Here is a 14,133-nt window from a genome sequence, read left to right as displayed (position 1 = left end):
TTAAGGTTCTGTGTCATGCTTCTGCTTACTATCTAAAATTTTAATTATTTTAACATACGCACTTTTTTCTCCCACTGAAAACTATCCCTTAGTTCCAAAAGACCATAGAAATTCACTGGAGGCAGTATTTCAAAGGCAGAGCATTAAATGTTATAGGAACTATTTTTCCAAACTTATTCCAAATACTATATTCAGTCACATTCACATAGTGTGTGAAACCTTTGCTCTTGATTTCTCCCTTAAAATGCTTATAGTTGTGTCAGCAATTTGCAGATCTAAACAAGCAATACTTAATTTTATATCAATAGTTCATCACAAAAAATACCTCCTATTTGAAATAATGCTTGAGTCAATAGTATCAGAGCCTTTTGTTTCCAAGATAACTATTACTCTATTCTCGTAACTATTATTAATACAAAAGTATTAGTACCCCAAATGCTTGTTCTTAACTACAAACAATGAAAGGCGAGACTGGAAAGAGCTACTGAAAAGCCCTCATGGTGGGTGTTCTGAGGCCTACATACAATCACTTTTAAGTTACCTCACATTGTCCTTTTGCTCAATAACTATAATAATTAGATCTACAGGATTTTTGTTATAAATTAGATCTAATGATTTTTGTTATAAATATGCTTTAACTTTCTATTCTTAGCATCAAACAAAACGCCTTTTAGACATTTATGTACCTGTTCTGTACAAGACACTAACAAAAGTAAGGATCAAATTACTGTCATATTGATAAATGATAAACATTCTCTGAGACATGTTTTTCACTGTATAGTCCAGGCTGGCTTTGAACACATGGCAATCCTCCTGCCTCATCCTCCACGAGACGGAATGACAAGAGTATACCACCATGCCGGGCTAAATTATACCAAACTGGAAACTTCATGCCGGCCATTTTTCAAGAGTTAGTTTCAAATAATGACTGAAGCTGGATAGCACAGGTCACTGCTTAGCAGAGTAAGCAGAACAAGAAAGAACACAGAAGCAAAGACAAAACTATGTAACTACAGAAGTTCTAGCATTTTATCAAACCACAGCAAAATTGATCCTCAGCAGTAAACCCAACCCCTTTAGTGAGTATGTGTCCATGTAGGGCCTAAAGGATCACTTAGAAAGCATTTCTCTGGCACTATCCACACCTCTCTTAAAATTGTGAGACACTGTCTCTCACTGGCCTGGAACTTGCCAAACAGGCTAAGCTGGTTGGCCAGTGAGCCCTAAGGATGTGTCTGGTCCTGTAACTCCACCACTGGGCTTATAAGTACATGCTTTTTGCTTTTTCAGACAGGGTTTTTCTGCGTAACCCCAGCTTTCCTGGAACTTGCTCTGGATTCGAATTCACAGAGCTCCACCTGCCTCTGCCTCCTGAGTACTGGAGTTAAAGACACCCCAACATTCTCGCTTTTTTACAAAACAGGATCAAACTCAGGTCCTCAAGCTAGCAAGGCAAGCATGTTATCAACTGAGCTTTCTCCCTGGACTTAATCCTTCAAAAAAATTTTTTTTGAAGATTTATTGTGTGTGTGTTTGCCTAAGTAGTTTTATGTGCATCACATGCATGCAAGTGTCCTCAGAAATCAGAAGAGGGTATCAGATCCCCTCAAACGGAGTACAGTTGGCTATGAGCTGCCTGATGTGGGTAAAGGGAATCCAACCTGGATTTTCTCTGAGATGTTAACTTACTCAAAATTGTTAAAAGTTTTCTTCTTATTGATTTATTTTTTAAAAAAGAAAACAAGCTATCTTTTTTTTTAAAAAAAAAAAATTATACATACCAATCCAAGTTCCCACTCCCTCTTCCCTCCCATTCCCTCTACATACCCTCCCACCTACTCCCCACCCACTCCTCAGAGAGGATAAGGCACATTGCTTTGGGGAAGGTCCAAGGCCCTTCCTACTATATCTAGGTTGAACAAGGTATACATCCAAAGAGAATGGTTTCTCATAAAGCCAGTATAAGCAGTAGGGATAAATCCTGGTGCCATTGCTAGTGGCCCTGCAGTCTGCCCCAGCCATGCAACTGTCAATCACATTCAGAGGAACTAGTTTGGTCCTACAGTTCCTTCCCAGTCCAGCTGGAGTTGTGAACTCCCATTAGTAGACTGTTTCAGTGGGTGAAACCAAGTTTTCTTCTTAAAGATCCTCATCAATTTGTAAGGAAATGCCAAAGTTGTCAAATTTTTAATGAGAATGTTGATTTTCCATAATAAGGAAAGGTGTTTTAAAAACAGGACAGGAACCAAAAAAGCTACGGAGAAACCCTGTCTCGAAAATAAAAAAAAATAAATAAAATAAAAAAAAAATCTTATTTAGTATACAATTACTAAGTTTAATTCTACTTTTGCAAAGTTCCTATTTCAAAAACTGAAGAAGCAATAACTTATTTTTCTGATTTTTGAGATTTGAACCTAAAAATATTTTAAATTTTTCTTTCTGAACATAAAATAAGCTTTTCCCTAAAGCAGAACAATGTGACAAAATAAAACTATAGAAAATATAATGTGTTTTGCAGAACGTTACGAAGCTTTAAAAGCTTTTTTTCCAGGGGCTAGAGAGATGGCTCAGTGGTTAAGAACACAGGCTGCTCTTCCAGAGGTCCTGAGTTCAATTCTCAGCAACCACATGGTGGCTCACAACCATCTGTGATGAGATCTGGTGCCCTCTTCTGTTAAGCAGGCATACATGGAGGCAGAATGTTGTAAAAATAAATGAATAAATAAATAAATAAATCTTTAAAAAAAAGCTTTTTTCCTATTGTATGAGTGTGTTTATATATATCATGGGTGTCTGTGTCGCATGCACATTCACAGATGAGTGTAGACAAACTGTGGCAAGGACAGGCTTGGGTGCTGTTCCTCATCCTGCACCTTATTTGTGACACGGTCTCTTCACTATCTGCAGCTGTGTGTACCAGGCTAGCTGGCCTGCAGACTTCTGAGGATTTACATGGATTCTAGGTGCCGAACATGGGTCTTCACACTTGGGTAGCAAGAACTTTACTATTCCCTAGTACTACTTTACAATCTCCCTAGCTCTCGACCTTCTCTAGTAACTCTCCAGACTTTAGCTGAATTAGAAACTCAAATACTCCAAAGATTTTTTTTGTTGAACTGAAGGAGGAATGCTTACATTCCCCCTATTTCAGCATCTTTTTCTCTAAGTCACTCCTCCAAATATCCTTTTTCTGAAATTCTCCTAAAACTGTCAAGTGCACTATATCTTGCTACAATAGTAAAAAACAAAAAACAGGCCATTCTATTAACTCCAAGAAGAAATAAGTTTCACTGGAATCATATAAATACATATGAACATTATGATCTACAAAATATGACACTTTCCTATGAGCCATTATTGAAATCAACAACAATAAAAAAAGTTTCTTTTCAATTGATCAAAAACAACTTGGAGAGGAAAGAGTTCATTTGTCTTTGACATAGTCCATCCTCAAGGGAACCCAGAGCATGAACTCAAGGCAGAAACCTAGAGGCAGGAACTGATGCAGAGGCCATGGAGAGAATGCTGCTTACTAGTCTCCTTCTCAGGGCTTGCTCAGCCTGCTTTCTTATAACCCAGGACCTAGAGTTGGGACCACCCAGAGAAGTCTGGGCCTTCCCACATCTACTATCAATCAAGAAAATGTCCCAGAGTCTTGCTCATAAGCCAGACTAATGGAGGCTATTCCTCAACTGAGACTTCCTCTTCCTAGATGGTTCTAGCTTAAATCAAAAACAAACAAACAAACACCCAAAATACAAACTATATTTAATGGGAATTAGATAATTAGCTTTTATCAGAGTACTTAGTACAGTGTCAACAGAAATCATTGTAAGGTAATTCATTAGGCATTAATAGTTCCAAAGTTACTCAAAATGTGAAAAAATGTGAAAATATCAAACAACGATTTATTCACTGGCTAACATATACTGATACCTATTGTGTACCAGGTATTCACTATTCTATTGCTGCCCATCCTTTGGGGGTGGTGAAAGGTATATATTCCAATAGTTATTGAACTTACTATTTTTGGTATGTGTTTTTTAAAATAAAATATTCCCTTCAGCAAATTTTCAAGATTCTACAGGACAGAAGAACAAATGAGAACCCAAACACTATATTAACAGTAAGTTTTAAGCTTAAAAGCTTAAGCGAAGTGACTTACTTTGGATCTGGTGGTCCGTCTGACAGTGGTTTCATTGACAGCTTGCACAATGACCTGAATACTAGAAAGGCATCCTTTTGTAAAATGTGGGAAAACTTAGCACCAGGTGAAGGTCCTGAAGAATTTCCAGATTCCTAAACAAGTTAATATACCATGAAAATGAAGACATATCCCAGTGTAAATCATTTTAGCTTTCTAGTGTATTATTCAATTGACTCTGATGTGGGATTCTCCCCAACTGGTACAAAAACAACCTGAAGTGGAATCTGTCACACTGATCTTTGATATGCTAGTCTCATAGCCAACACTAAATTAATACCTTCAAAATATAGTCTTTAAAATAGTCCGGTTTTGGCCTGGTGGTGGTGGTGCATGCCTTTAATTCCCAGCACTTGGGAGACAGAGACAGGTGGATCTCTGTGAATTTAAGGCCAGCCTGGTCTATAGAGCGAGTTCCAGGACAGCCAGGGATACACAGAGAACTCCTGTATCAAAAAACAAAGAAAAAAAAATCCTCAAATCCCTTCTTTGACATCAGGCATACTTCTAAAATGTAACCAGTTCATATTTTTTAATTGATACTGACAGAATAAGACAGTGGAGTAATCTTTAAAGTCATTTACTGGTGAAAATCAATCCAATCATGAAACCCTCTAGAATCCCTCTTCACACAGAAGGACCAGAATCACGGAAAGCAGAAAGGCATGAGCAAGGCCTGCCACTCCTGTCATACTGACTGCACAGAGACTCAGATAAAATGTTTCACATTCCTAAGTTTTCCCTTGTCCTATGATACTGTACATTTTTTCCCCATGAATGTATGGAAAGAATGTTCCTCTTAAATGTAAACTTCAATGTAGGTGAGGGATTGTGAACACAGATGAAACACAACTTACAGTTGGAATGTAGCTATTAATACATCTTAAGAGAACAAACTGCTCTAAGTTATAGCAATGAGAAAGAAAGAAATCCACTCAAAACCCAGCCTTTTATTTCCACAAATGGAAATCAGCCAAAAGCATCAACTGGGAAGATTTGCTCAAGATACTGGCAGTCCACCCATTTCTTTCTCTCCACTTCACCCCATATGTACCTGAGTATCATTGGAAGAGACAGACAATCTGTCATCAGGTAACGATGGTGTATATGCAACAGAAATCGGTGTTCCCGGGATTCCATTTGCTTGAATGTTTTCACTGTCACTACCATCCTCTACAGTTCCAATGTTGCCATCTGGACGTGCACTTATAGCAGTCCCTTCTCCCATATCTACAATGGTAAGAAAAGACACTCAAGCATCTTTGACTAAACCAGAGTGCACTTAAAAAACATAGAGTATCTAAAATGAAACAGTGGCCAGAAAGCAGAGTGAAATACATATGGGCACTGTTAAAAGGTAGTGTATTTACTATGGTGCAACATGCACTTGGCATGCTTCCCAACATGGTCTGTAAGTTGTACTGTGAATAAGCACACTTATCTGACAAAAGGCTATTCTAGATGTACACAGACAGAGGCCTACTTTTAAATTTACACTAGCTCCCTAAACTGGGCTCTGATGAACACTACACAGTGAGAAATTTTATTGAACTTCAGCTATTATTCATTTCTTCTCAAACGAATACTAATTATTTTTGATAAAGATCAGAGGACTATAACTAAAGAGATCAAACACATACATATGTAGATAGATAGATAGATAGATAGATAGATAGATAGATAGATAGATAGATAGATAGATAGATAGAAAGAATATGAAGAATGCTAAGATTAGGTCTTGGGCTTAAAAAGAAAGAAGAAAAGAACATCAGAAGCACATTTTGGGACAAGTAGGAAAACTCTTAACTGTATTAGATACTCTTTTAAAAGGTGGCAGTTTTCCTGTGTGTGGAAATAAAATTGAGGTGACATATAATAATGTCCTAACTTTAAAAATATATCTGGGCATTATATAGGGGTAAAATGTCATAATGTACACAGCCAATTTTCTAATGGTCCAACAAAGACCTATACATGCATGACGTGTGTATAAAGACATAAAGCAAAGGTAGCAAAAGTATTCATTCATAAATCAGACAAAGGTGCTTATAATCCTATTCATTGACATTTCCTCTAGATTTGAGATTTTTCTATGTGAAATGTTGCAGAACAATGAAAGAACTTTTACTTCCTAGCCTATACCTATATTAGGTACTGGCAATGTTTTCTGGTAAAACATTAGACAGTACATATCTTAGGGTTAATAAGTCAGTCTCTAATCTAACTATGGAAGGCACTGCAAAAGCAACATGGCTGTGTTTCAATAATACTTTATATATAAAAACAAGTGGGGCTGGAGATGTTCCTCAATACTAGAACACTGGCTTAGAATGCTCCAGGACCTAATTCTTTTTTTGGGGGGGGGAGGGGGTTCGAGACAGGGTTTCTCTGCAGCGTTGGAGCCAGTCCTGAAACTAGCTCTTGTAGACCAGGCTGGCCTCGAACTCATAGAGATCCACCTGCCTCTGCCTCCCGAGTGCTGAGATTAAAGGCATGCGCCTATAATATACTATTTTAAAAGAATATATGGGCATAGAACGCTTTTCTTTTTTTCTATAAAGTTTAAAATGTTTTATACTTTTAATTAATATTCCTAATACCACAGTGGTTTTGTTTTAGTCTCTACATTTTCCTATTGGATAACCTTAGGATTTTAACTACCATTTAAAATAGACTGTTACCTGCTGTGACTCAGATCTACCAGGATTTTGTGTTCAGGGCCTAGCCTCCAGTTGCTGATGCACCTTTGGAAGCCACTTTAATTTGTAGGGAGGTCACTAGTAGCATGTCCTTAAAGGCTGTCTTGTCATGCCCACCCTTTTGCTTTCTGTCCCTTATGAGATGAGCTGCTCTGATCCACCACATATTTCCCCATTATGATGTTCTGTCTCACCATGGAGCCTGACAACCCTGAACTAACTCTTATATTAGTTCTTCCAGATATCTATTATTGGGACAAAAAGTCTAAGACAAAAAAAATGAGTAGTAAGAAATGACAGTTGCTGTTTTGCCATCAAAGCTGCAGGTGTGATTACTTAGCAGTGTTCTGCTTTCTCAAACTGTTTTACATCTAAGGTCTAGAGCAGTGCCTCTCAACCTTCCTAACGCTACAGCCCTTTAATACCATTCCTCATGTCATGGTGACACCCAACCATAAAATGACTTCGTTGCTACTTCATGACTGTAATTTTGCTACTGTTAAGAATTGCAATCTAAATGTCTTTTCCGATGGTTTTAGGTGGCCCCTGTGAAAAGGTCATGTCCCCCAAAATGGGGTCATGACCAACAGTTTGAAAACTACTGGCCTAGAGTGTTCTAAGTAGACACTAATGGCTAATTCTGGTGGGAGGTCAGAAAACCAGAATGCTGATAAATGAGTAGCCAGTGAAAAAGGAACTTGTGTGGTATCAAGAAAATATCAGGAATTGGCCTAGAAGTCAGTCATGCTACAATGTGGTGGGAAAAAATCCAAAACAAAAACAAAAGCAAAAACAAAAAAAAAAGCAAACAAACAAACTTGCCTACATTTTGTTTTTGTCCTACAACTCTGTAAGATGTAGAATTTAGAGGGACAGACTAACCTGGTGAAACAAACTTCAAGGCAGTTCAGCAGTCAAGCAAGCATAGTGATTGATTATTAGCTGCCTGTAGTCAGATTGTAGTTAGAACTGAGAGGAAAAAAAAATCCAAAGAAACTAAAAACAAAAAATCCAACATAAGGGTTTGAAAATTTGTAGTCTGGCCAGAAAATGAGTATGGACAAAGCCAGAGGGCAACGGCTAGCCAGGACTTGATGTTTGTCCTGATGGGCTGCAGCTTTTCTTTGCTCCCAGTCCTCCCTTTGGAAAGGAAAGTTATATAGCTTGTTGTTTTAATTTTAAGGGACTCATGGTTATGAATTCGCTTTGGTGAAGACCTTTAAACAATGCTATAACTGTTACCACTTCGAAGACTCATGGAATTAGACTAAACATGTTTTACATCATGAGATATCCATGGACCTTTGGGGGCAAGGAACAGAGTGTATATGTGAATATGAAATGTCCCTCACCGGCTCATGTGCTGAGGCTTGGTCCTGAGCTTTTGGTACTGTTTCTGGAGGTGCATTAGTCAACCAGCGGGAACTGGCTGGAGGAAGCAGTCACTGGGAGATGCGTCGTCTCTCACTCCTATCTGCCAGGACATAAGCTTCTTTGCTCTACAACATGCTTCCAGCACAAATTTGTACCTCACTACAGCCCAGGATCAGCAGAACTGAGGGACTCAATCAAATCTCTCAAAGTGTGACCAAAAGAAACACGTTCTCCCTTTAAGTTGTTTTCCACAAACACCCACCAGTGACATAAAGTTTACTAACATGGTGCACCAGGAGGACAACGTGCTCATTTCAACTGTGTGTCTTAACCATGCAGATACACTTGACTATGCAGATAGATGACCAGAAGGTCAAAATCCGTATGCCAGATAAAAGTGTTAGTGTTTTTCCACAAGTAATTCTATACTATCACTTAATTCTGCTAAGAGTATATCACTAAACATCTAATGTATTGAGTTTTAAAACTGGGGGCTACTGATGAAGAAAAGAGTAGTAGGTCTATTGCTCGTCTTAGAAAAGCATACTTTAAGTATTGCCCTTTGGCTAATTTTTGATATATTACATTGGGAGTGTTTCCATCCAGAGATGATCAAAGTGGGTCCAAACAATTTGCACAAACAGTTTACACTATGGCAAACCAATTTTTTTTTTGGAAGCCTGGAATTTTAGTGCATGTTAGGCAAAAGGTACGATGTAACAGCACTTAAAATTCTGGTCCTGAAATCTCAAATACATATTAAACATTTTGCTAATATCCCACAATTTGAAACTGGAGGAATTAAGAATATCCTGAATGGCATCATGAATAGATGAGGATACCTGGTTCCCTCTAGACTTTACTTCATATATCTCATCTATCTTTTCCTTTAATGGTACTACTCTAAAACTTTAGGCTATAATAAAACTTATCAATGAAGACAACTAACTCTCTGTTGAGTCTTTTGAGTCTTCTCAGTGAAGCAGTACACTGTGAAGTAGCCCTAGAACCTGCGACATACATGCTTTCTCTTCTCTATCTACCTAACTGGTTAAAAGTCTGTTACCTTATTTACCACTCCTGCTTTCTCTCATTTCCACTATCACTACAGTTAGACCAGACCCCTGGACTCCTGTGATACAAGTCAGGTAATGTCTTCCTTTCTTCAGCCCTGGTTTCTTAAAGTATAGCTCTTCTTATCAAAATTCTTTGTTCTAAAATCACCAATGCTGATTCATTTTATCCTTAGAGTAAAATCTAAAATCCTAACCCTGTAGCTTATAACCCTGTTAAACGGCTTCTGTGATTTTTCTCCTATTTTATGGCACCACATGTATTGTACCAAATCACCACGTGAAACCAGTCCTCTCTTCCAGTATAACTGCCGTTCTTCCATATCTACATGATGCATGTCATCCCCTGTATGTTTTACCTACTATATGAAGTCCTGCTAGCTCATTTTAAGCAGAAATCATTCATTTTTCGCTGAATTGTAACTGTTCATTGATAATGGAATGTAACCTTTTCTTTCTTATCCACAGACATTCCACAATCCCTGTCCTTCTGAGTGTGGTGTATCTTGACTTAATGTATGCTACCCCTTACAGAGACATACAACTGTGCCCACAACATAGGACTGTGCTAGACAAAATGATGAATAGAAAAGATAGAAGGCAATCACATGAAGGCTGCTCCTGGAGCTTTGGTAAGGAGTGAAATACTACTGAGAGTGCTGGTAAGTCACTACAGCTAAATAGCAATGTTCAAATCCAGCCTGTGCATCTAATATATTCCCTAGGTCTTCTGCTTACCCTGTGCATATCATCATGAATTGGAATTTCAATGGATTTACCAAAAAATCTGACCTTCACTATAATAATACTTTTTATAAGAAACATGAGTTCATGAAGCGCATAACAAACTTGACCATATAGAGCATTTTATAGTGTAATATTTTGGTGAAGCACTGACCCTATATCAATTCAAGCCTAGCATCCATATATTTTAAGAAACCGTGATTTTCATTCAAATGTGGCAGCAAATATGTATGATCTCAACATTTGGAAGCTGGGTGCACAGCTATTCTCCCAACATTTGAAAGGCTGAAGCAGAAGGATCACAAATTTAAAGTTAGCCTGGGCTTTAATACCAAAACACTGTCTCAGTACAAAAGAAAACAAAACAAAAAAGAAAAACACTGATGTTCTGACCACAGGCATGGGAAGGGCATCATCACACCTGTGCAGTCATGCACAGGAAAAGGGGAGGTACTGGGTATGATGCTATCTGGGGGCTGAGAGCATGCACTAGCAATCTTAGAAAGCATCCTGTAGGGATGGGGCCAGGGCATACTGCATTTGGCAGACATACACATACAAACAGTAACTTGAGAATTTCACTTCTTTGAATTTTCATTAAAGGTTTTCCATGCATGATCAGATGAAATTCCCTAAAAATAATAAACTAAATTCAAGTGAAGTACACTACCTCCAACAATGATGTTCACCATTTCTTCTACAATGCTCTGGACAATATCATGTGGCTTTTCCTCACAGTCTCCATCATACAATATATCATTTTTAGATAATGCTTTGAAAGAGAAAAAAATCAAGACATTATTTTAACTTTCTAAGAAACATTTGCCAAACATGTATAATGAAAAAAATTTTTGGACAAAAATTAAATGAATATGAAAAATTGAAACTATAATATTGTTAAATTTTCAGAATTCATAATCAAGACAATACTTAAGCATTTTTTAAAATTCAAACCCATTTTAACAAGGTTCTATTGGATAAGCTATTGAACTACTACTCAACTAATGAGAGTGCACAGATTATTCCTAAAAAGAACCAAATGTCAAAAAGTATTTTGATGTAAAAGTAACGTGTGCTTTTAATGTCCTGTGCATATTAACATGTACTTGGTAAAGACATGTCTTACTGTCATATCTAGCATCAAAGTAACTGAAGCTTATTTTGATATAAGTATCAGCATTGCATTTTACTACAAAAAATACCTAATGAGATAGAGATTGGGCCATCTGGGACAATACTAATGTTTAGCTCACTGTTTCTTCACAAAAGGATCTATATTTCCAATGTAAAACTGAATTCATGCTAAAAAAATTTTTATTTTACAATTTAATAAAAATGAAAACAGGTTTCAGACAGTTAAAGAAATTGATGGAATCTGATAGCTTGTACAGATGACCACAGACCAAAACAGGATTACAGCTGGGGCTTTTGAAATGCTAAAAATTTCTCAAGGTGGTTCAATTGGCACTTTAGGATGCTCCAGGCACCTGGCAAAATCTCCCTATAACAAATGGCAGCCAACACTATATTGCTGCCTACAGTAATGTCCACACTGGTCTCTATGCAGACTATTAGAAAGGATTATATGATTTAACAATGCTGTTTTCCCAGAGCCTGTCCTCCCTGTTTTTAATCTATTTAATCTATTGCACAGTTTTTAATCTACTATTTGCCATGTTCTACAAAACAGTTAACTGTCACAATAGGAAATCTGTTAAATAAGTATGTTCAATCAGTATACTTAGATCATAAACCAGAAAAAAATAGCCTTTAGATTCCTTTGTGGGATTAAAAACATTAAATGTCTTGGTAAGTATTTTTTTCTACCATTTATAAGCCTTCAATTCTGTGCTGCAGTTTGCTAAAAACAACTTGAAATTGAAAATTGTGGCACATGTCTTTAATTCCAGCATGTGGGAAGCAGAGGCAGGCAGATCTCTCTGAGTTTGAGGCCAGCCTGGTCTACAGAGTAAGTTCCAAGACAGTCAGGGCTACACAGAGAAACTCTGTCTCACAAACAACAGAAAAAGAAAACTGTAATTTCAATGTAAGTAAATATACAAAATTTTTCACATAAACTGACAAAAACGTGTGATTATCTATAATCACAAGAACTGCCTAGAGAAGTCAGCTATTCACATGGCTAATAAAGTTGCCCTCTAGAACAGGCACCCTAAACTGAAGGGTTATTTATACCAGCTGTTAGAACAATGCCTTCATGGTCAAAACAATCATACTACTCTACTGACAACCCTGCCTCCTTGAAGACATACATCTAGTGGTGCCTCTCACATGCATGGGTTCCTGTCTCATAGCCCGTGTTATTTCTGTTGGAAATTTTTCCATTTTTTCTAGTCATTTTTAACGGCTACAACTCAACTAAAGCATCATTGCCTTCTCTATGAAGGTATTTTCCTAATTCTCCTCAGCCTAACTTCCTAGCATGCCTCTTCTAGGAAACCTGTTATACCTGTTTACGCTCATCTGATCTGTTGGGTGGTTAAAAGCAGCAAACACACTAGAAGCAACAGCTATATCTATCATCTTAACCCCAAATTCTAGTACTTTGAGTATAAAACACAGAATGCTCAACATGTTTGCTGAATGTATAAATAAATGAAGGAACAAATAAAACCCTGCCTATGTCAGAGATCAGTCCTTTGAATCAACTTTAAACACACAGTGAAAAGCAGGAGCGATTTTGGCAAAAGCAGTTTAGACAAAGCACTTGAGTTCACCAGTTGGTAGCTTACCTACTGTGAGAATGGCTGTTCTGCCTAAGGCAGCCTTTTCAAATACAGCAAAAGGAAGACTGGGGAGACCGTACTATCAGTAAAGAGCTTGTCAGGAAAGCAAGAGGACCTGAGTTTGATACTCAGAACACATGAAAAAGGTAGGAGTCATCACTACAGAGACAGAGCAGGAAGATCTCCATGCATTCAAGGCCAGTCTGGTCTATAAAGGTCTATCTAGCACATTCCTGGCCAGCCAGGGCTGTTAAGAGTAAAACTGCCTCAAAACAAAACACCAGTTGGGTGTCAAAGGCAAAAGATACTCTCGCCTTAACCAGAGAAAACCCTCTTTGCAGGAACTCATGACTATACTAGGTGCTGAGACTAAATGGAGGTTAAGTGCTGCACCATAACCAAGACATTTCTACCACCTCCTATAAGGGTCAACTTTAGACAAGGGGATGGGACAAAGTAAGAGTAGAACACAGAAAGAAGAGCCTCAGAATGCTATCTTTCTCCTAGGCATGATACTGTCATTCCAACCATGGACTCAAAGCAACTGGACTGGTCTACATACACCCAGCACGAGAATAGGCCTGTTAACAGTCACTCAGGTGGGGGAGGGGTGCAAGAGATGTCCTTCCCTGAGGCCTGACTGAACTAGTGATCACTGATAAATTCTGGAAACTGGGGAGTCACTGCCACACCAGCTGGGTCCTCACTGGTGAGTCTACTAGACTCCAATGGAGTCACACAGATGGCCCTGGTTAAACACACTGGGTCACAAAACAAAACAAAAACATGTCTAAGGAAAAGGAACTTCTATAGAGAACAGAGGTTAGAGTAGTCAGAATTACATGTATACATGTAAACTGGGCATGGTGGTGTATACTTAGAATACCAGTTCTGGTGAGGTGAAGACAGGTAGATCCTTGGGGTCGCTGGTCAGCCAGCCTAGCCTAACTGGGGAGTCCTCAAGCTAGTCAGAGTCCCTATTTCAAAAATAAAATATATAAAATGGGTAGTACCCAAGGAACGTTTCTTTAGATTGGTTGTCTTTTTGCCTCCATCAAAGGAGGTACACATACACATTTGTTTATGCCACTACTGAGTTCCAGAAAACATAGTTTTAAAACAAAGTCAAGAGTTGAGTTCTTCAGCCGGGCGGTGGTAGCACACGCCTTTAATTCCAGCACTTGGGAGGCAGAGGCAGGCGGATCTTTGTGAGTTCGAGACCAGCCTGGTCTACAAGAGCTAGTTCCAGGACAGGCTCCAAAACCACAGAGAAACCCTGTCTCGAAAAACCA

General features: G+C 38.2%; 1 protein-coding gene across 2 annotated transcripts in view; it reads right to left on the bottom strand.

The window, feature by feature from the left end:
• Arfgef1 (ADP ribosylation factor guanine nucleotide exchange factor 1) overlaps positions 1–14,133 on the bottom strand; it is a 96,063-nt gene that overhangs the window by 56,055 nt on the left and 25,875 nt on the right. For both annotated transcript variants that reach the window (XR_003378252.1, XM_005361885.2), the window contains exons 7-9: positions 10,765–10,866; positions 5,259–5,434; positions 4,166–4,299 (exon numbers count right to left, since the gene is read on the bottom strand). Coding sequence is in view for 1 of the 2 variants with exons in the window: in XM_005361885.2 (XP_005361942.1) it covers positions 4,166–4,299; positions 5,259–5,434; positions 10,765–10,866 (412 nt within the window). In the remaining variant the exon portion in view is untranslated. The remainder of the gene's footprint in view (positions 1–4,165; positions 4,300–5,258; positions 5,435–10,764; positions 10,867–14,133) is intronic.

This window comes from Microtus ochrogaster, linkage group LG5 (genome assembly GCF_000317375.1).
Source record: "Microtus ochrogaster isolate Prairie Vole_2 linkage group LG5, MicOch1.0, whole genome shotgun sequence".
NCBI lineage: Eukaryota > Metazoa > Chordata > Mammalia > Rodentia > Cricetidae > Microtus > Microtus ochrogaster.
Note: the sequence above shows the minus strand (reverse complement) of the source record. Positions and strands in the feature narration are given on the sequence as shown.